At 42.6% G+C, this 21,562-nt stretch overlaps 1 protein-coding gene across 1 annotated transcript in view; it reads right to left on the bottom strand.

Moving 5' to 3' along the window:
* RYR3 (ryanodine receptor 3) overlaps positions 1-21,562 on the bottom strand; it is a 763,398-nt gene that overhangs the window by 45,579 nt on the left and 696,257 nt on the right. The window contains exons 89-93 of the mRNA XM_088456566.1: positions 11,543-11,601; positions 7,921-8,092; positions 6,504-6,590; positions 5,714-5,920; positions 494-624 (exon numbers count right to left, since the gene is read on the bottom strand). Of these exons, the coding sequence (XP_088312692.1) occupies positions 494-624; positions 5,714-5,920; positions 6,504-6,590; positions 7,921-8,092; positions 11,543-11,601 (656 nt within the window). The remainder of the gene's footprint in view (positions 1-493; positions 625-5,713; positions 5,921-6,503; positions 6,591-7,920; positions 8,093-11,542; positions 11,602-21,562) is intronic.

The following is a 21,562-nucleotide window of genomic DNA, read 5'->3' as shown; positions in this document are numbered from 1 at the left end:
TTTAGAATGTTGTCCAGGAGGAGATGAAACGATTTTCCTACACAGGTCCCTATATAATTGGTAGCGATTTGCATGTTACGGTGAGATAGCCGCTACAGTTAAAGCGGCAATTAGTTTTAAAGCAATACCAGGTTGGTTTTACACTAAAACTAATTGCCACATTAAATCTAGCAGCTATCTTGTTAAAATCACGTCGGGACCAGCAAATCATAACCTATTACATAAGGGCCCGCAATGTATTACTTATATTTCCTAACAATATTGTTTTTCCAAATTGTGAGATTATGCTCATATTTAAACACAGGCTAAAACTGAGGTCAGTAGCTATGGCATGAAGCAATATGCATAATACTGGGAGAACAGGGTTCCCATTTATAAGAGATGTAAGTTAAGAAAAAAATATATATTTCTCTGAGCACATGGTTACTAGACATGCAGGGAGTGTAGATGAGTGAAAATAATGTGTGTAAATATTAATAGCTTTGTGTCTTACGGGGTATTTATGACCAGACGATCCCATTGCCCTTTAATATCATCATCTGAGGGTTGTTCCGTGATGTACAGACCATCAAACTCCACATTGCGAGCTATTTCCTTCTCACGTTTAAATACCACCAGAGGGACCTTTGGGAAAAGAATAGAAGGAAATGTGTTATTAAAGCATCTGCCAGACTGTATTATCAATTCACAGCCATTAACAGGAGCAGCTGGGATTCAATGAAGCCTTCCATTATTGTAGTGATTGTCTATGACGTGTACCATAGTTTTTCACTCATATTCTCTGAAGAAAAAAAAAGGATGATCGGCCAATATATCTGCTGCCCATTGGCTAGCGTGTACCCACGATAGGTCTGTGAACAACGTCGTTCACAGACCTATCGCATTGGCTGTGCTGCACAACCAATGAACAGATATGTCTGCAGATATATCTGTCCAACGGCAATTGTGTACAGGCCAGGGCCGGATTAAGACCTGTGGGGGCCCCTGGGCAAAAAACGTGTGGGGGCCCTTGTCAATAAAAGTTGTGTGTGTGTATATATATATATATACATATACACACAAACACACACATGTATATGTATGTGTATATATATATATATATATATATAGATTTCAACACACATATATATGTATACTGTATAGATCCAGTATATATATATATATATACACACACTCAGACATTGGGCTAGCTGCCTGATGTGTGTGTATATACCATATATATATATATATATATATATACATACATACATACACACACACATATATTAGCATACAACAGCACTCCATGCAGGAAAGAATGGACCAGGCTTGACCTTTCTTTCAAGGAATGCCGCCATATGCTGGTTTTGGAGATATATATATACACACACACACACCTGTCGCCCTGCCTATAACCTGGCCTTGGTACAGACGTTCTGCAGTCCGCCTGTACACATGCAGCGGCAGCCACGGGGGATCTGCAGATATATCTGTTTAGTGTGTACCCTATCACTATGAGCCATTATAATGAAACCTTCTCTTTGTTATATGCTTGTGCTCGCTGTTCTTCATACATAGATAATGATCTACTCTGTCCTACAGATCTACAAATACAGGGACTGATTCTGAGTTGGATGCAATGGCGCTGGCTTTTTATTTCTTCTGACTACGCATGCACCTACATCCATAAAAAGTTGCGCAGTGCATGCGTCCCACGGTGTGTACACTGAGCCACAGGACCTACTGAGCCGCACAGCCTCCGGAATGAATTGGGTGTCTTTGGGCATCTCATGGACATGTTATGTGAGTGTCACAGTAGTGGTTTTGGACTCAACACTTAATCACATATGCTGGAGACCATATAATGACAGTGATTCTGCACCTGGCATGGGGCTGGTGCAAGTTTCGATGGTGAGATTGATGGTTGTGACTGCAGCCACTAAAATTGGGAGTGCCAGCCCTTGTGCAGTCATACGCACGGCTGTACACCAGGGGAAGGGCTGATACTAGCATTAGCATAAAGTCGCAGACGCGACTACGGCAAAAGACGCTAATGTGGTCACAGTAGCATCTTGCACAGAATCAGCCCCACTATGTTTGACCTATCTGGTTTGGACTCACTGGGTGTAATTTATAATGAAAACAAAGTTGTAGGTATAGGTGTCAAAAGATGTGCATGCACATTGCTTCCCCAATTGCAGCCTCACTCGCTCAGCAGGTGGGAGCATTACTTCCCAACCTTTGCCCCAACTCACAGATTGGACAGTACCCAAAAAATAGGACTATCCCAGCCAAATTGTGATGGTTGGGGAAATGTGCATGCATACATATATAGTCACACACTTCATATATACATACACATATACAGTCACACACACACACACATATATATATATACATACATACTATCACAAACAGTCATAAACATATACACATACATATAGTCAGTTGTGTAAATGCAGAAGACAATGGAAGGCGAACGCCTCCAGGCACCAGTCCTGAAGGGGGCACACTGACCTCCTCCATTGTTCCAAGTACTGCTTTATGCACCCCAGGGCAAGAATAAGCAGGGAGCCCAGGGGGCATGTTTCACATTCCTCCCTCTCCCAAAGCCCCCACCCTGGAGTCAGGTGTCTAAGGATGGGTCTCTAGCAAGGAAACCGCACCTATGTACATAAAAGGGACAGGGCAGTGGCTGGAGAGCATGCCCCACCCCCCCTTGTTGCATTTTCCATCGCACACATGTGGGACTTTCTGTCTCTGCTGTTGCTGTGGGAGCAGAATGGAAGACCTTGATCAGCAACAGGTAATATTTGTGTGCTGGGGTGTTGGTAGTTAATTGGTGGAGGAGTGTGTGTCTGGGTGCTGCTGGGGTGTTGGCAGTGAATGCAGGGAAGGAAAGTGTGTGGGTTCTGCTGGAGTGTTAGTTCAATTAGGGGAGAGTGTGTGCCTGTGTGTGCTGCTAGGTTGTTAACAGTGAATGCAGGGGGGAGGGTGTGTGTCTAGGTACTGCTGGGGTGTTGGCAGTGTTTGCAGGGGGAAGATAGTGTGTCTGGGTACTGGTGGGTTGTTTGAAGTGAATGTAGTGGGGAGGGATGAGTGTTTGTCTAGGTGCTGCTGGGGTGTTGGAAGTGTATGCAGGGGGAGGAGAGTGTGTCTGGGTACTGGTGGGTTGTTTGAAGTGAATGTAGTAGGGAGGGGTGAGTGTTTGTCTGGGTGCTGCTGGGGTGTTGGCAGTGTATGCAGGGGGAGGAGAGTGTGTCTGGGTACTGGTGGGTTGTTTGAAGTGAATGCATTGGGGTTGGGGTTGTGTGTCTGGATACTACTGTTCTGTTGGCAGTGAATGGAGGGAGAGTGTGTGGGTTCTGCTGGGATGTTAGCTGTTCAAGCAGGGGAGAGTGTGTGTATGTGTGTGTTGCTAGGTTGTTAATAGTGAATGCAGGGGAGGGTGTGTGTCTGGGTGCTGCTGGGGTGACGGAATTAACTACAGGGAGGTGTTTTTTTTGTTGGTGTTGGCAGTGAAAGCAGGGGGGATTGTGTGAACGAATGTTGGAACTGAATGCAGTGGGAGAAGAAGGTGTGACTGGGTGGTTGGTAGTGAATGTTGCTTAGGGGGAGTGTGTGATAGTGCTGCTGGGACTGGGGTGTTGGTTGCGAATGCGAGCAGGGGGGGCACCAACAACTATCTCGCCTCCAGACTCCTAGTAATGAACTAACGCCTCTGCATATAGTCGCATACTTATACTATTGATAGTGTTCCCCCTCTTACCTCACATCATCACTTGGCACACTGATTGTCTGCAGCTGCTCCTACCTCCACTCTCCCATGCAGCTGCTAGCACTGTCTTACTGCACAGTGCCGTGTAGACCCACACTCTGCTCAGTCTCCGCCCTCCATCTCCTTTTCTATAGCTTGCGGTGCACTTTTGCACTGCAGCTGTAATCAAAGCTGGGGATCCCTGAGAGAAAGAGGGCCCAGGCAAACATGTCCCCTGTGTCCCCCTTCAACTGGCTCTGCTCCTCCCCTGTAACACTTCTCACCTGCCCACTACCACTGACATGTGCTATGCCATCCTACTATAACCAGTAATCACTTGCCAGTGACTAGCAGGAAGAAATAGGATCTTTGACTGCTACAGGGGTATTTGTCCATTTGTGTAAGTTGAAAGTGCTGCTAAAAAGACAGCAAAAGGATGCTGTGACCATGAGCAGGGTTGCCGAGAGTGGGGTGGGTACGAAATGGAAAATTGTGGTGCGGGTGGCAGGACCCCAACTCAGCCATATAAAAGTGAGTGTGTGGACCAATTACTTCTTACTGGTCCGCTTGGTCACGACATTCCTATTCTGTGTGCGCAGCATCTGTTTTTGATTATCCTATGCTTGCAATATTTTCATACTTTTAGGCTGATGGCTCAAGATAACTAATGGAAGCCCTGACCATAAAGTAAAATTAATACAATGCCTAAGATTGCAGCACGGACAGATCATATGAAGTGCATCAACTGCTTTTGACAAAACATTTGCTGGCTGCTTGCAAAAGCAATTAGAAAAACAATAGGCATTGCTTAGCAACCCCTGAATCCCAAAAGGATATTTTATTCTCTCTTCTGTGTGGATTGGTCAGGTAAGCTGCAGGGGTGGTAACCATACTCTGGCACTATGGAATGAGTGGTGCATACTGATCAGGGATAACCAGTCTGCTGTTTGGCTTTGTTTGAATTGTACATCCTGTGATCCAGCGGTTTAGCTCATCTATTTTGCAGGTTAGCAGTTAACATTTCCATGGTTGTCTTCATTTAGGAATTGTAGTTTATCTATATAGGGGGGAATTCAATTAGCCCCAATATTTTATCGGGGGTTAAAAAGGGTGGTAGCCTCAGTTTAACACCCGGGGATATTTAATTACAGCCCTTTTTTCTTGCCTGATAAATTATCTGTTATCGGGTGTTAACACATACAAATCAGGAAAAGTTCCCGGATGTGTGTGTTAACCCACTGTTTGCACATGATTATCACGTATACAAATACTAATACAAATTATCACGTATATCTTTTCAGGTGTGCATTAAGTGCAGTGATGAGAGCTGACTTCAGGGCTAATTGGACATCCCCAGGGGATCAATTAGCCCGTGGTAAATTACCACGGCTAATTTAATTCCTCCCATGGTGTCAGAGGTGTCTGTGTGAAATTATATGGTGGGTTAGGATACTCTACTGCAGGGATGGGGAACCTCAGGCCCAGGAGCCGTATAAGGCCTGCAAAATCATTTGGTCTGGCCCCCGGAGATTTTTCTGTTAGCCTCATCTGGCTAGCAGGGTGCCTAGAATGGCATCCTGCAGCCAGAATCTATGCAGCAGTGCCGCCGGGAGTGTCCTTAGGACACTTCAGACAGTCACACCGATGTCCTTCCAGCTCCCTGCAGCATCCACAGGATGCTCTGGGCATTGCTGTAATCACCGGCAATTGTGGCCTCGCCATGTGTGACGTCACATGGAGGGGACATAGCCTGCAAATAATGTTATATATATCAAAATGGCAAATCGGCAGAAAAAAGGTTCCCCATCCCTGCTCAACTGCTTACAACCGTTTGTGAAGTATAAAGTTTGAATGATGGTTCAAAGGACAGGCTTGAACTAGAGTGAGGTGCAACTGTATAGTAAGCAATAGTATTCACAATACAGCTAAGATTTCCATCATCAAGTACTGTATGCATGTTCCATTCTGTCCACGTACCTTCAGACAGTAGTATCCAATAACACAGAGGAAAGAGATGATGGTGTGAATAATGGCCAAGATGCGTAAGGTTGGAGCCATGTAGCCAGTGTTTTCTTGCAAGACAAAATAAACTGCTCCTTCCTCTGTATCCTCCTCATCATCTTGAAACGTGTCCCATAGGTTTGATTCACTATCTGTATCTTCACTGGAAGGTTCCTCAGTTACCTAAGAAAATACAGCATGGTATGATGATACCTTATAACAAATGACTAAGAACCAATTCCAATATTGCTCAAAGTGCTTGCAATGCTGAATGTGCTATGCTCGTCATACGGAAGTAGTGCGTATCAAGGCTAATGACACATTCACATTGCTTACACATTGCCACAATCTAATTAGCTGAATGAAGAGTTTCTAGTTCTAATATATCCTCATTTCCACGTACTAATTCATTTCTGGGGATACAGAGAAAAGGCTTAATACAAACTCCAGTATGCTGCCACTACAAATACATTCTCTCTTTTTCACGTTTAACCTTCCTACCAAACAAGACGGAAGCAGAGCGACATAATGAGTAGCGTACAGGCTGACGGAGGCAGAATATAGCACAGTTGAGCTGCAGTACGATACAGACGATGAAAGCTTGTCATGAGAAGAGACACTGACACGTCTGCCTTCAAAGGGAGTCTTTCCTCACAAGAGGACAATACATTCAGTGATATAAGAAAAGGTTCTGTTCCCAAAGTACTATGACTAAAGACCACTTTATTATATAGCACAAGGAACTGTCTCAAATAAAAAGTATTACCTTATAGAACAAGAGAATGAAGTTAATGGCAAACGCAACGAACAGAGCAAGGAATCGTAGATTGTAGAAATTTCTGGCCAGATAATTCTGAGAAGAGAGGGAAAAAAAAACAAAAGATTAAAACAGATACAATGTCTTGGATCCATATTTTGGTATAAAGAGTTTATTTTACTGTAACCTCTGTAGAGACATCTGATTATTTGCTGCCTACGGTCATTTGGTTTGAAGATTCAATACTTCACTTCAGAAGAAATCTATAAGTTGAAATGAAATCTTTATCTTGACTTTTTTTTTTGTTCCTCACAAGAGACATAATAAAGTCATTTGTGACAGGATGGGTCATTTCAATTTACTGTGTTTTTGCAACATTTCAACTACATTGTGCAGAAACCACAATTTAATTAATGGCCCAAAGGGCTGTTAAATAGCTTTTATGCTGTCATTGCATGTTGTGATTCTACCATTCATGTAATGTAAATAGGAAAAAGTGTCTGGTCTCTGCTAGGATCCTGCCCCCTCCATCAGACATTTCCTATTTTCTCCAAATAAAGCTCTTCAACGGCCTTAACGTAGCTTTTATATATGCTGACAAAGTAAAGCAATGTACACGCTGTTTGTATGTGCATAAATTTTACCTACAATATGGTGTTGTATAGCTGGTTGTTGTGTACTGTAGTGTGTTACATATGCACTACCTTCATGCTTGCCTTATCTGCAGACCTTCTAGCTCACATATCTCATGAGCAAAATCCATTTATTGTGATTCTGGTGCACAGACTGGAGCATAAATTTACAATGGATCAATAACTATAGGGACACACAGATTCACCCAAATCCAGAGCAAGCATTGTTCCATTGCAAAATAAGTCATCTTGTGTGCTGCAAACACTGTAATCTCTAATGCAGCCGGAACACAAGCGGTCTCCTTGCCAGCCAACATGATTGCACTACTCCATTCTGTTTTGTGTCAGTGACTAAAGGGCAAACTATACAAGAGAATAAGATACATATAACATATTTCAGTGGCCAATAAGCAAAAACTGTAGGCTGCGGAGTTGATATTAATATGGCCATATGTTATCATATGTATCTTAATACAAAGAAGCCAAGTTTTTAAAATTATTGGGGGGTGTTCCCGTTATCCCTCTTCCCAATATGACTGAGAAATGACACAGACATGGTTACTGAATACTGGGGGTACGCAAGCCCTCCCTTTGCTGGCTTCTGTGTTGTAATGTAGTTTTGTTGGAACATGCTTAGAATAGATCTATGGCGACAATCCCATAAGGCATAAGTAGGTTTTATTATTGTTCATGTAGCTGGTCCATTCATTGATTCCATCCTTTGTACGTGTGTATGCTTCACTGTGTAATGCTTTAGTTGTACAGGTTATTTTATGCGCACTGGAAGCGCTTACCAGCATTTTGGTTTGGTAGATCTCCAATCCGGCCAGGAAATTTGCCATAAATGCTTCAGGCTCCTCTTTTTTCTGTCCCCGTCTCCTCCTCTTTCTCATTCCTTCTTTACTTTCCAGGAACTGTGACTGTTCCTCCGCTTTAGCTTTGTCCTTTTTCTCACCATCTTCAATGCTAAGAAGTGACAGTGATTACATCCAGTAAACAGCCGACAGTTGCCCTGATCACCCAGAAGACCTGGCCAGCTACTCATCTACACACATAGTGCTACCCAGTGCTATCCCAAAATGCTTCACAATATTGTTACATAAGATTATTAAATTATATATTAGTTATCTGTAGGGATGTGCAGGCTCGGATAGGTTCGAGTTTGCACGCAGAGTTCGGATTCTTCCCTCCAACAAAAGGGACTCAGAAAGAGGCAAAACGTCATCTTGCATGGACAAACATCATCATTCCTAGACTTTTGTCACTTTTGTCCAGGAATGATGATGTTTGTCAATGCAAGATGACGTTTTGCCTCTTTCTGAGTCCCGTTTTTTGAAGGGAAAAATCCGAACTTGGCGGGCAAACTCGAACCTATCCGAGCCTGCACATCCCTAGTTATCTGGCATAGCCTGAAATATCACACTGGATTTTCTTTTTTATTGTTTTTACAAATATGATTTAAATATTGAAACATTAATTTATAATAATTGAATTTTAAAAACAACACTCTAAATACATATTCTAAAACAAGGGTATGGGTGTTATATCATTTTTACTTAAGAATGAATATCAAAGTGTATTGACTAATATGTGTCGTCTAGAGAGGGTGTAATATGCAGTAGCAACATGTTGTGAAACATAGATAAACTAAAGCCATAAGAACACATTGAGACAATTAAAAAGCCGCATGTTCTAGAGAAGCGCAGGTTGAACTGTTAATAAATGGTAATTCAGTTATACTCTTTCTTTTTTAAAGAAAGTGTAATTTAAGTACAGAAATCTATGAGATTTCTTGTAGAATTCTTCAATACAAATATGGTCTTTCTGTCTTTCAAACCTCTTCAATGAATTGAACTCAAAGCAGGCTATCTGGCCTTATTATTGTATTTTATTAAAGATCAGAGGTAGATTTACCAATGTGTCCACATATACCTAACCTCAAATCTCAATAAATAGCATTTGGCACGCCATGGACTTTGCGACTTAACTGCCCCATGTGATTTTTTTCCTAAGTACTGAGGGCCTGATTCAGCTTTGGGAATAGAGTGAGAAACAGCAAGTAACTGTGCATCTTGGTAAAACCATGCTGCACTGCAGGTGGGGCAGATGTACAATGTGCCGAAAGATTTAGATTTGGGAGGGAGGTGTCCAAACTGACATCTAAACTGCAGTATGGGAGAAAGAAAGAGAAGTATTCTCTATTTGCTGGGGCACAGTATCTGCCTATGTAATATAAAACTTAACTTTTTTTTAAGTATATAAATGTAAAAAAGGACTAACAAGTCTAGACAACAAATAACAGAAATTAAGCTAAATATCTCATCGATATATGTGAGAAGGTATCAATGACCATCATATCTCATCGATATATATGAGAAGGTATCTAAGACCATCGTATCTCGGAAAATGGTACACAAGGCGTGGCAGCCTATAGATAACAGTAATTAGGCTATGCCTAGTGGCCAATGGTATATGCTGTAAAAGCAAAGAGATATCCAATCGATATACAGGAGATGGTGTCAATGATCCTCATATCTCAGCTATAATAGCAGAGGAGTATATAATTAATACAATAGGTGAACATATAAGAGACAATATATAACAAATAAACAGATAAGCTCTGAAGTAAAAACTGGAACATAAATCCGCCGTATCAATTCATAATGACCAAAATGAAAGGTGCCAGGTGAGTATAATAATTTACAGGGCACTGTGTAAATATCCGTAATGATTCACTAGGTGTAAGTGTGCATATGTAGGTCACCATATGTTAGTATCAACACATATCAACATAGAGGATTATAATCGGTATCAAGGTTATAGAATACAATCAAAATTGAACAGCCTGGTATCTCTTACTAAGGATGAAAGAGAAGGCACATAGCCAGGTCTCATATGTATATACTACATAAGCATTATGGACAGGTGTCACCTATAAGCAGTGCCTATGCCTTAGTCATATTGTTGAAGGTAATAGTCCATAGCTATATGAGTGGTACAACCAGTGTTTGTGACAGAATAATATATGAGTTGTAATGACACAGTCAAGATACCACTCACTTAAGGTAAGGGGATAGGTGGCTTCTGTATTCCATGTACACAAGTATTGAATGGGATATGAGCGGACCCACAACATATACCATGAGGGTATGAAGATAGAAAGATGGTAAGCATGTACTGTCACCCGTATGTGTCCACCTAAAGCCAGGTATATAAATGTTGCTTTATTGGTGGACCATTGGGGAAGTGAGAGAATATCCAGAAATTAACAGTGAATAGAAATCTTGGTCTGGCTGGGTGTGGTCCGGTCTCTTTAAGCCAGGACCCATATTCATGTTTAAAATGTATGCAAGCTTGAGCCAAAGGTGGCAGACCAAGATCATTTATCTGAGAATCAGTGTAGGGACTGGCCAGATGGGAATGACCGTGAAGCGGTGGTCAGCTTAACAAATTATTGCAATATTTTGGAACCAACATTCCCTATTTTCAAATGAGTTGCAGTTTGAAAAGCAAGTGAGTGCCAAGTTTGTATGATATTTTTTATGTAGATGGTGTGGTCACATACCAAGGGTACCCCAGATGGTTGAGTGCCGTGGATTAAGCCTGTCATTTATTTAAATTTTGTGGTTACACTTGCTAGGGCACCCTGTTTTTCAAATGGAAGACAAACTTTTTTTTTGTCTATCTCCAGGTGCTTATTAACTGATAGCCCTGGGTGTGTTCCTGTCTCTTTATGCCAGGACCCATATTCATATTTAAAATGTATGCAAGCTTGAGCCAAAGGTGGCAGACCAAGATCATTTATCTGAGAATCAATGTAGGGACTGGCCAGATGGGAATGACCGTGAAGTGGTGGTCAGCTTAACAAATTATTGCAATATTTTGGAACCAACATTCGAGTTGCAGTTTGAAAAGCAAGTGAGTGCCGAGTTTGTATCAAAGATATATATATATATATATATCCACAATTCTGCCGGCACTCTGACCAAGTTACTGTCAACGTGGTCCTGTGCCAGTATCATACCTCCAACAACATGAACGGCACTAGGACACAGATATATTATATAGATATTTGTATTGAGAAATTCAACAGTTTCGGAGCTGTCGTCCCGTATGGTCCTGACGACGGGGTGACAGCTCCGAAACTGTTGAACTTCTATATAATATACCTGTGTCCTGGTGCCGTTCATGTTGTTGGAGAGATATATATATACATACACACTGTGTATATATATATATATATATATATATATATATATACACACATAGACTGTATATATAGATGTTTTGTTTAAAAATAAAAGTCAAACAAATGGTGCCTTTTGTTGTAGATGCTGTTTGCTTCCATAGTTCTCATTATTGCTGTTATTATAGAGTGTAATAATTGTGGCATAGCAGGCATTTCTTATTACTTACTCAGCCTTCTCTGATTCCGCTTTGGAGTTGTCCTCATTTTCTTTTGCAATTTCCTCTGCCTGTAATCACAATATAAGAATTTCATTGTAGGCTGATTTGCGTTATTTTATTACCATTAAAAGAATTCAATTAACAGCATTGTCTGGGCATATTTAAGATCCCTCACTTGCTTTGGTCATACAGACTAAAGTAGTTTTGCAGCTAAACTAATTAAATGAGACAAGATTTTACAAGGGATACAAAGAAATCTTTTTATAGTTTTCCCTCTGGTAATTCCTTTCATTCTTCCTACTTAGTAAGTCTTTCCCCAGAATTGTTTAAAGATTGGCTAGTCTGGAACGTCTATAACAGTTCCAGGTTAGATGTTTAATAAAACTGGACACATATGAAATACATACTGTAGATTACACTGCAGTTCTTCCAATCTCAAGCCTGCCTATTGACTATTTAAAAATGAAGACATGACCATCCTTTAATCTTTCTGATTAGATATTTGCTGATCTTTTCAGACCACCTAAGAAGCAGGACTTGTAGTCTGTTAAAAACTAGGGATGTGCACCAACCCTTATGTTTTGGTTTTGGATCTGTAGTAATTTCCAGTCAATTTTGATCACCTCACAGCTCACAATATTGATTTCGTCCAGTTTAGGCCAAAAGGTTGCATCGAGCTAGCTGGCTGAATAAGCTAAGTGACAGCGGCACTAACATGTGGCAGTTCAGCGTTCCAACATGGCGCAAAGTGGCACTGCAGTGACAGACACAATGGCAGTTTAATAAACTATAAAATTCAAAATGTCAGGCAGCAATACCCCAAACTGCACATAATGCAAAGAAAAGAGGTGCAATATTGAATTGTCCTTGGGCCCTTCCACCCACCCTTATGTTGTATATAGTAAACAGGACATGCACAGTTTAACAAACCAATCACTTCAGCGACAGGGACTGCCAATTGTGGCTGAAGCGATTGGTATGTTTGGGCCCCCACGAAACAAGCTACCAACGGGCAGCTGACATTGCTGGCAATGATCTCTCCATGCACAACCTGTCTTTACTGAGGCAAGATGTTGTTGCTATCATCCGATTCCTCACCCTCATCAGTGTGTACATCATCTTACTTCACACAATATTAATTCGTCCCTGCTGGAATCCACCATTACAGCCTCAGGTGCCTCTGTAATTTTTGGATGTAATTGTCGTTAAAGGTCTTCCTCGTGAAATTTGTAGTTCATTTTGATGAACATCATCTTTTCCACATTTTGAGGAAGTAGCCTCCTACGCTGATCACTGACAAGGTTCCCGGCTGTGCTGAAAACTCTTCCTGAGTACACATTTGAGGGTGGGCAGCTCAAGTAAAGCCAGTTTGTGCAAGGGCCTCCAAATTGCCTTTTTTTCCTGCCAGTAGCGAAATGGACTGTCTGTCATGCCTATTTGGACGCTATCATTACAATAGTCCTCAACCATTCTTTGAATGGGGACCGTATCAGATGGAGTCAAGGTAGACGTCTCATTACTTGTAGGCAATTCTTTTAGACTTGACCAGATGTAATAACTTGCTTGTGTTGACTCATCTGCATCACCAGTGGGTTTTTTTTGGGGAAAGTGTATTTTGTTCCTGACAACCGGACTTGCTGGAGAAACTGAAGGAGCCATCACTGCATCACATGCCACTTGAGCTGACAATTTGCTTATCAACAGCTCTTTGCATCTCTTCAGATCATGTCCGTTGGGAAGAAAGACACAGTATAAGACTTAAACTAGGATCGAGCACGGTCGCTAAAATGTATTGCTCCGATTGGAAGATCCTGACAACCCTTGGATCTTGGGGAAGCGAATAAAGGACTTGATCTACAAGTCTGACATACTTAGTTGAATCGCTTTGTTTCAGTTCCTCCTTCAGTTTCTCAAGCTATTTTTCCAACAGTCTAATGAGGGGAATTACTTGACTCAAGCTGGCAGTGTCTGAACTCACTTCACAGGTGACTCCTTCGAAGAGTTTCAGTACTCTGCACAAAATGTAAAGTATTTTCCACTGAGCTTGTGTAAGATACAGTCCCCCTCCTCTTCCTATGTCATACTTCATTGTGTAGCTTTGGATGGCTTTTTGCTGTTCCTCTATCTGCTCAAGCATATAAAAGGTGGACTTCCACCTCGTAACTACCTCTTACTTCAGCTGGTGACAGGACAAATTCAACATTTCTTGCAGGTGCTGCAATCTTCTACATGCACCTGCTGAATGACAAAAATGCCCAGAAATTTTGCGGGCCACAGAGAGCATCTCCTGCACGGCACTGTCATTTAAATTAAAAAAATTGCACCACCAAGTTAATAGTGTGAGCAAAACATGGCACGTGTTGGAATTCACCCAGCTGTAATGCTCTCACAATATTGGTGGCATTGTCAGAAATCACAAATCAAGAGGAGAGTCCAAGTGGGGTAAGCTATTTTGCAACGACTTCCCTGAGTTTTTCTAAGAGGTTGTCAGCAGTATATGCCTCTTAGTGAAACCGGTTATACACAGAGTAGCCTGCCTCTGAATAAGCTGCTTTTTTTTAGATGGTGCTGCTGTTGTTAGTGCCACTGAAGGCAATACACCCACCCAGTGGGCTGTTACAGTCATGTTATCTTCCGTTTGCCCTGTTCCACTTGTCCACATATCTGTGGACAGTGGGTACAACAGGGTGGAGGTTCCTAGATGGTTAGGGTCCCTACCTCTACTTACTCTGGCATGACAACAGGTACAGATAGCTTGACAATTGTTGTCTGGATTTGGGTAGAAATGATTCCACACATAAGTGGATTTTTTTGTTTTATGCCCAGGCATGACAATGGGCTTTTCCTTACCATGGGCAACAACTGTTTCCACTGGGGCCTGATTTACACAAACATCCTCATCAACAACATCCTTATTATCGTCAGCTACACAAATATCCTCCTCATCCTGGTGCACTTCCACAGAAGCATCCTCAATTTCTCTGTCAGCATGTTGACTTGTGCTGCTCATTCCCACATTTGCAGAGGATGCACAAGTTGTGGAAGGAGGGTCCCCTTTGAGTACAGTATTGGAAAGCTCAGGCTCTCACATGGCACCCACCAACATAATGAGACTCTCCTCAGGGATTTGTGACATTTCTGAATGCACAGTTGGTTCCTGTGCCTTAACGACTTAAATTTTTTTGAAACATCTACAGGGAGAAGGGCTTACATCATCAAAAGAGGCAGAACCACCAGTCATAAATAAAGGCCAAGGCCTTAACCTTTCCTTGCCACTTTGTGTGGTGAAAGGCATATTGCCAATTGTATGTCTTTCTGCAGCTAACTTTCCCTTTGATGTTTTTTCTTTACCACTATAAAAGATTGGTTCTTTGATTTTAGATGTCCTGACTTAAGCCCTGTATGCCCTTGGGCATCGGCTTTAGTAGATGATGTAGACGGACTAGTATCGTCATGACTGGTGGAACTGGCAGCAGCTCCAGCACTAGTATGTGGCTCCTGCTCTCCTCTCAACTGATCGTTCTCCATATCAACAAACATGAATTAAGTGGGGTACACAGCACACACGTCAATTTGTACCATTTTTAAATATTACACTGCGGTATCTGACCTACAGTGTCGCAATATTTTTTATGAAGAAAATATGAACACACTGCGCTTACAGTGTCACAAGATTTTGGATGAATAAGAATAACACACTTCGCTACCATTTAATGGCACAATATCTTTATGAATAAGAATAAGACAATGCGCTACCACTTACAGTGTCACAATATTTTTTTATGAATAAGAAGACAAGAAAAACACACTTCGCTACCACTTAATGTCACAATATTTTTATGAAGAATAAGACAATGCGCTACCACTTAAAGTGCCACAATATTTTTTTATAAATAAGAGAAAAACACTGCTCTACCACTTACAGTGTCACAATGTTTTTTATGAATAAGAATAACACACTGCGCTACGACTTATAGTGTCACAATATGTGGATGATAAACTGCGGTCTGGCCGGTAGTGTCACCGAACAATAATAGCGTAGCTAGCACACACGATAAAAAAAACAATTTTTTTTTGAACTTTTAGTTTTTTCACACTGGGGAAGAGCACCCCTGGATGACACAGCACCCCTTTATGTACTGCAGCCCCAGCTCCATTATGGACAACACTGCAGCACCTCTTTATGTACTGCAGCCCCAGCTCCTTGATGGACAACACAGCAGCACATCTTTATGTACTGCAGCCCCGGCCCCTTGATGTACAGGACAACACAGCAGCACCCCTTTATGTACTGCAGACCCAGCTCCTTTATGGACAACACAGCAGCACCCCTTTATGTACTGCAGCCCCAGCGCCTTGATGGACAGGATAACACAGCAGCACCCCTTTATGTACTGCAGCCCAGCCCCTTGATGGACAGGACAACACAGCAGCACCTCTTTATGTACTGCAGCCCCAGCTCCTTTATGGACAACACAGCAGCACATCTTTATGTACTGCAGCCCCAGCCCCTTGATGGACAGGACAACACAGCAGCACCCCTTTATGTACTGCAACCCCAGCCCCTTTATGGACAACACAGCAGCACCCCTTTATGTACTGCAGCCCCAGCCCCTTGATGGACAGGACAACACAGCAGCACCCCTTTATATATTGCAGCCCCAGCTCCTTTATGGACAACACAGCAGCACCCCTTTATGTACTGCAGCCCCAGCCCCTTGATGGACAGGACAACACAGCAGCACCCCTTTATATACTGCAGCCCCAGCTCCTTTATGGACAACACAGCAGCACCCATTTATGTACTGCAGCCCCAGACCCTTGATGGACAGGACAACACTGCAACACCGCTTTATGTACTGCAGCCCCAGCTCCTTTATGGACAACACAGCAGCACATCTTTATGTACTGCAACCCCAGTGCCTTTATGGACAACACAGCAGCACCCCTTTATGTACTGCAGCCCCAGCCCCTTGATTAACAGTACAACAGTGACAGCAGCCCCAGCCCGACAACACTGCACCCTGAGAAGTTGAGAACACGTGCACAGACAGAGCAGCACAGAGCACGACTGTTCTATACACTCTCCACAACCGGAGTGAAAATTGCGCCGATCACCGGAACCTTTATAGAATCGAAAACCTGCGAGTATCGGACAGCGCGATGATTACGTTTTGCCTCATTTTGGATTCCGAGTTAGGCAGAAAAATCCAAGATGGACTCGGATCCCCTATGTTCAGGTGGGTCCAGTTCTCGGAGAACCGGACCCGCTCATCTTTATTAAAAACAGGGACTTCCAGGGACAATCCAAAGTTTAATAACTATCCCTAGAAATGACAGTTTTGCAAAAAAATATATTTCCAAGAGAGATTATATATTGAAATCCATGGTGCATTGGCCATAGGGCTTTCTCGATTTTTTTCCAGTGGCTGCTGGCCTGATGGGCTCCCTGTCAGCCATGTGAAAGGCCGGGCTCATTTCAAAGGTAGACAGCTTCACAAACTTACTGTGGACTGACCCGGGCTATAGTGAGAAGCTCCCGTAGTGACAAGGGTGACAGACAGAAACTCAGCACACTACTCTGTAATGACAGCCTGTTTTCAAAAGCTAAAAGGCCAGCAGCACTAGATTCAAAAAGAAGCTGGAAGTGGAGCATAGCACAGGAGACAATATGAATGGATTCCACGTTCTGATGGGAATATGCTGCCATCTACAGTAGGTGAGCACAATCTCTTCATGAGAATAGTGCTAGAAGCACCAGAGCAGAGAGCAAAACCCCAGGCCGGAAAGAATAACTGCACTGGTTGTGACAAGTGCAGGGTTCTAGAATGAACGCTATTAGTTATTTAACCTGTGTTTTCCACTGAAATTATTGTTTGGAGCAATGGCTACAGCATTGGTAGAGATTGAAACATGGTAACAAACTATGTAGGGTAAAAAAGGAAAGGGGATACCAAAAGGTACGTACACATTAGACGATATGTCGCCCGATGTGGCGGACCAGGCCGACATATCGTCCACATCAGCAAATGTGTACCTACTATGTTGGACCCTGCGGGGTCACTCATTACATCGACAGATTGAGCTACATGCATGCTCAATCTGTCAATTTGATGAACGACCCCATGTTACTAGATGTGGCTGGTGAACGACATTTTGTGCGATCTTTCACCAGATCATGTAGTTTGTACGGACCACACGATATGTCGCCCGTCGCATCATGAGTCGGCTGGGTACACATGTCGTATAATGTTTACCCAGATTTAACAGAGAACAGTTCTTTTAATTTGATAAATGGCTGATTAAAAGATGGTATAACAGGTATGGGAGATTGTCAGAGTGATGCCCAATGTACTGCATGGCAGTAACTGAGATGCTGTCTGTGCGGTATGGCAGTCATTGGGACAATCAATGTACTGCTTGACTGTCATTAAGACACTTAATGTACTTCATGGCGGTCACTGAGATACTCAATGTACTGTATGGAGGGCATGGGGATGCTAAGTGTATTAAATGGCATACAATGAAATACTGACTGTGGTGCATTTTGGTAACTATATGGCAAACACTGAGATGCTCAAAGTACTGTATGTAAGGCATAGAAATGCTCAATTTACTGTATGGCAGTCACTTAGATGCTGTCTGTGCTGCATTGTGGTCACTGGGATGAGCAATGTACTGTATGGCCGTCACTGGGATGCTCTATGTGCTGTGTTGCAGGCATTGGGATGCTCAATGTACAAATATGTCCACATACATCTATCCTCAAATCGTGCAAATTAACCCCATTTAGCATGCCATGAACTTTGCTACTTACAAAACACGAATCCAAAGTACCTAGTAACTATAAGAGAACTAAGATACAAAATTGAGTGAAAACCGCAATGAAGGAAATATTAGCAAAGTTGAGGAAAAATACACAATCCAGGTTAAACAAGCAAAAGACAGGCCTGATATGAGTGACCCTTGCCATGCATCATTATGCTTAATCTGCAACTTTATTCCATTACTTTTGCAACTAAAAACAGGATTTTTGTACTGACTGGGTAAATCCTTTTCTCTGAATCCATGGGGGACACTGAAAACCATGGCATGCAAGAGGAGTCTGGGCAGTAAATAGTAAAGACCTTTGCAGCACAGGCTCCTCCTCCTCTATACCTCACCCCCTACATCCTGACGTCAGTTTTACACTAACAAAGCCAAAGGTGAAGGAGGTAGATACATACACACACACACAGAACAGGTGGTTGCCAGACAAACACAAACCCCCAAGAACTACAGGGAGCACCAGGGATGGATTCAGAGACAAGGATTTAACCGGTAAGTGCAAAAACAAGAGTTAAGGTATAACATACCTTCGTTAACTCTTTGGTCCATGGGGTCCACAGCTATTATGTTGGGGTATGTGGATGTATCCAGGCACCAAACAGTTAATACAAGCTCTCAGCTCCCAAGATGCTCTAGGTCCCCCCCACATATACCCCACCCCTGGCTACAGGCAGTTTGTTATAAAGCCCAACCAGGAGAAGGCAAAAAAGATAAGAAGAACCCTTGTTCTCTAGACCAATCTCTCACCGAAGAGGGAAACACTCAGAGATACAAAGAATTACCCAATAACACCAGGTGCGCTAGGGTGGGTATCCTGTGGACCCCATGGATCTCGAAGAAAAAGAGTTAACAAAGGTATGTTATACCATAACTCTTATTTTCTTCGGGGTCCATGGGGTCCACAGCTATTATGTTTGGGATATCCCAAAGCAGTAGCCCTAAGGGCGGGGACGTTCCTGTGTTTCAGTAGAAAGGAGAATCCTACGCCCGAAGGATGCATCCTGAGAGGCGAAGGTGTCAAATGCATAGTACTTGACAAAGGTGTGGACAGAAGACCATGTGGTCACCTTGCACAATTGTTCCGCAGAGGCGCCCCAGCAGGCTGCCCGCGAAGGTCCCACTGACCGTGTAGAATGTGCCGTAACTGAGTCTGGCACCACACAACCGGCTTGAGTGTATGCCTGTGAAATTGCCATACGAAGCCATCTTGCGAGGGTCTCTTTATTGGCTGGCCAGCCGCGCTTATGACAGCCATACAGCACAAAGAGAGAATCGGACTTCCTCAAGCTGTTGGTGCGATCCACATAAATACGTAGCGCACAAACAACATCCAGAGAAGCCTCGCCTACAGAGAGACCTGAAGCCTGAAAAGCTGGGACTACAATTTCTTAATTTATATGAAAACGTGATACTACTTTAGGAAGGTATCCCGCTCTAGTATGCAGCACCACTCTATCCTGATGAAATATCAAAAAAGGAGAGCGGACCAAAAGAGCTGCCAAGTCAGAGACCCTACAGGCTGAAGCGATAGCAACGAGAAAAACAATCTTTGCTGTCAACCACTTAAAGTCTACTGATTTCAAGGGTTCATAAGGGGGAGCCTGTAAAGCCCTGAGAACTAATGTCAAATCCCACGCGGCCACCGGGGGAACAAAAGGTGGCTGAACCCTCAGAACACCCTGAAAAAATGTCCTTACATCAGGCAGTGGGGCAATCCTGCACTGAAACCAGACCGAAAGTGCAGAGACCTGAACTCTCAGGCAAGCCAGACGGAGACCATAAGAAAAAAATATATAAACATACAACACCAGGCGCTATTTTAAATATAAAATAAAAGTTGTTGGTAAATAATGTATAAAGAGTCGCTACCCAATAAATAGCTCTGATATTACTACTTCACAATATACAAATTAATAAGAGGTGGTATCTGAAATTATTCACGTCAGGGAGCGCTCACATAGACATAAGGATACATGTAATACAATAAAATATTTTATTAAAATTACACAGTATTAACATATAAAAAAAATTATTAAATCAGCATCTAAATGGCCATTCTCACATGTTCATCATAATGGATCATTAATAGCGTGTGAACAAGCAAATGTCCACCTGTATAAATTTCAAAGAGGGTGAAGATTTAGTGGTACAGTCTCGGTATATTTACCCAGCTCTCCTCTCCCTGACGTCTGTAGGGGCAATGCTGGTCCGAAATGCTGCTGTTATCTTGCTATTGCAAAGGTGTAAAATCCCTTTCTCTGTATGGTTGCAGGGGGATAGATGTCTGTGTGTGCTCTCACCTCACACAGCAGGTTCCCGTTCTCACTGCAGAGCCACGGCTTGGGACAGGAGACAATGTTGTAATCCGGATATGTGAGATTTGGGTAAATATACCGAGACTGTACCACTAAATCTTCACCCTCTTTGAAATAGCTACCTTGAATCACCTGTTGGTTGGCTGCAGAGAGTGTTGATTGGCAAACTTCAGGTATTACTGGAGTGGACATTTAACAGCTGAAACTTGCTTTGGAAATCTCATTACCCCCCCCCCCCTAATAAGGAGCATAATTATTGACGGGACGTGAGTGCAATATTGCTCTATTTGGACATAATTACAACCTTAAAGGAGATCAATATACTTTGTTTACAGGTGGACATTTGATTGTTGACACATGCTATTATTGATCCATTATGATGAACATGTGAGAATGGCCATTTAGATGCTGATTTATAAATGTTTTTTATATGTTAATACTGTGTAATTTTAATAAAATATTTTATTGTATTACATGTATCCTTATGTCTATGTGAGCGAACCCTGAGGTGAATAATTTCAGATACCACCTCTTATTAATAAGCCAGACGGAGACCCTGCTCTAAATCCGACTGAAAAAAGGAAAGTACTCGGGAGACCCTAAACACCTTAGGGTCATATTTTCACAGTTCACACCACTGAAAAAATGAGTGCCAAATCCAGGCAGAGGAAGGCTTTTGTGCCCTTAACATTGTCTGTATCACCGAATCTGAAAACCCCTTAGTCTTAAGGACGGAGGCCTCAAGAGCCATGCCGTCAAAGACAGACGAGGATGATCCGGGTACAAGCAGGGACCCTGTACTAACAGGTCCTGCCTTAAGAGGAAGAGGCCACGGAGTGTCCACGGAGAGACTCGGTAGATCGTTGAACCAATGGCGCCTGGGCTA

The sequence above is a fragment of the Taudactylus pleione genome, unplaced genomic scaffold (assembly GCF_031769625.1).
Source record: "Taudactylus pleione unplaced genomic scaffold, aTauple2 ptg000707l, whole genome shotgun sequence".
NCBI classification, from domain to species: domain Eukaryota; kingdom Metazoa; phylum Chordata; class Amphibia; order Anura; family Myobatrachidae; genus Taudactylus; species Taudactylus pleione.
The sequence above is the reverse complement of the archived record's forward strand: the minus strand, read 5'-3'. Positions and strand labels throughout refer to the sequence as shown.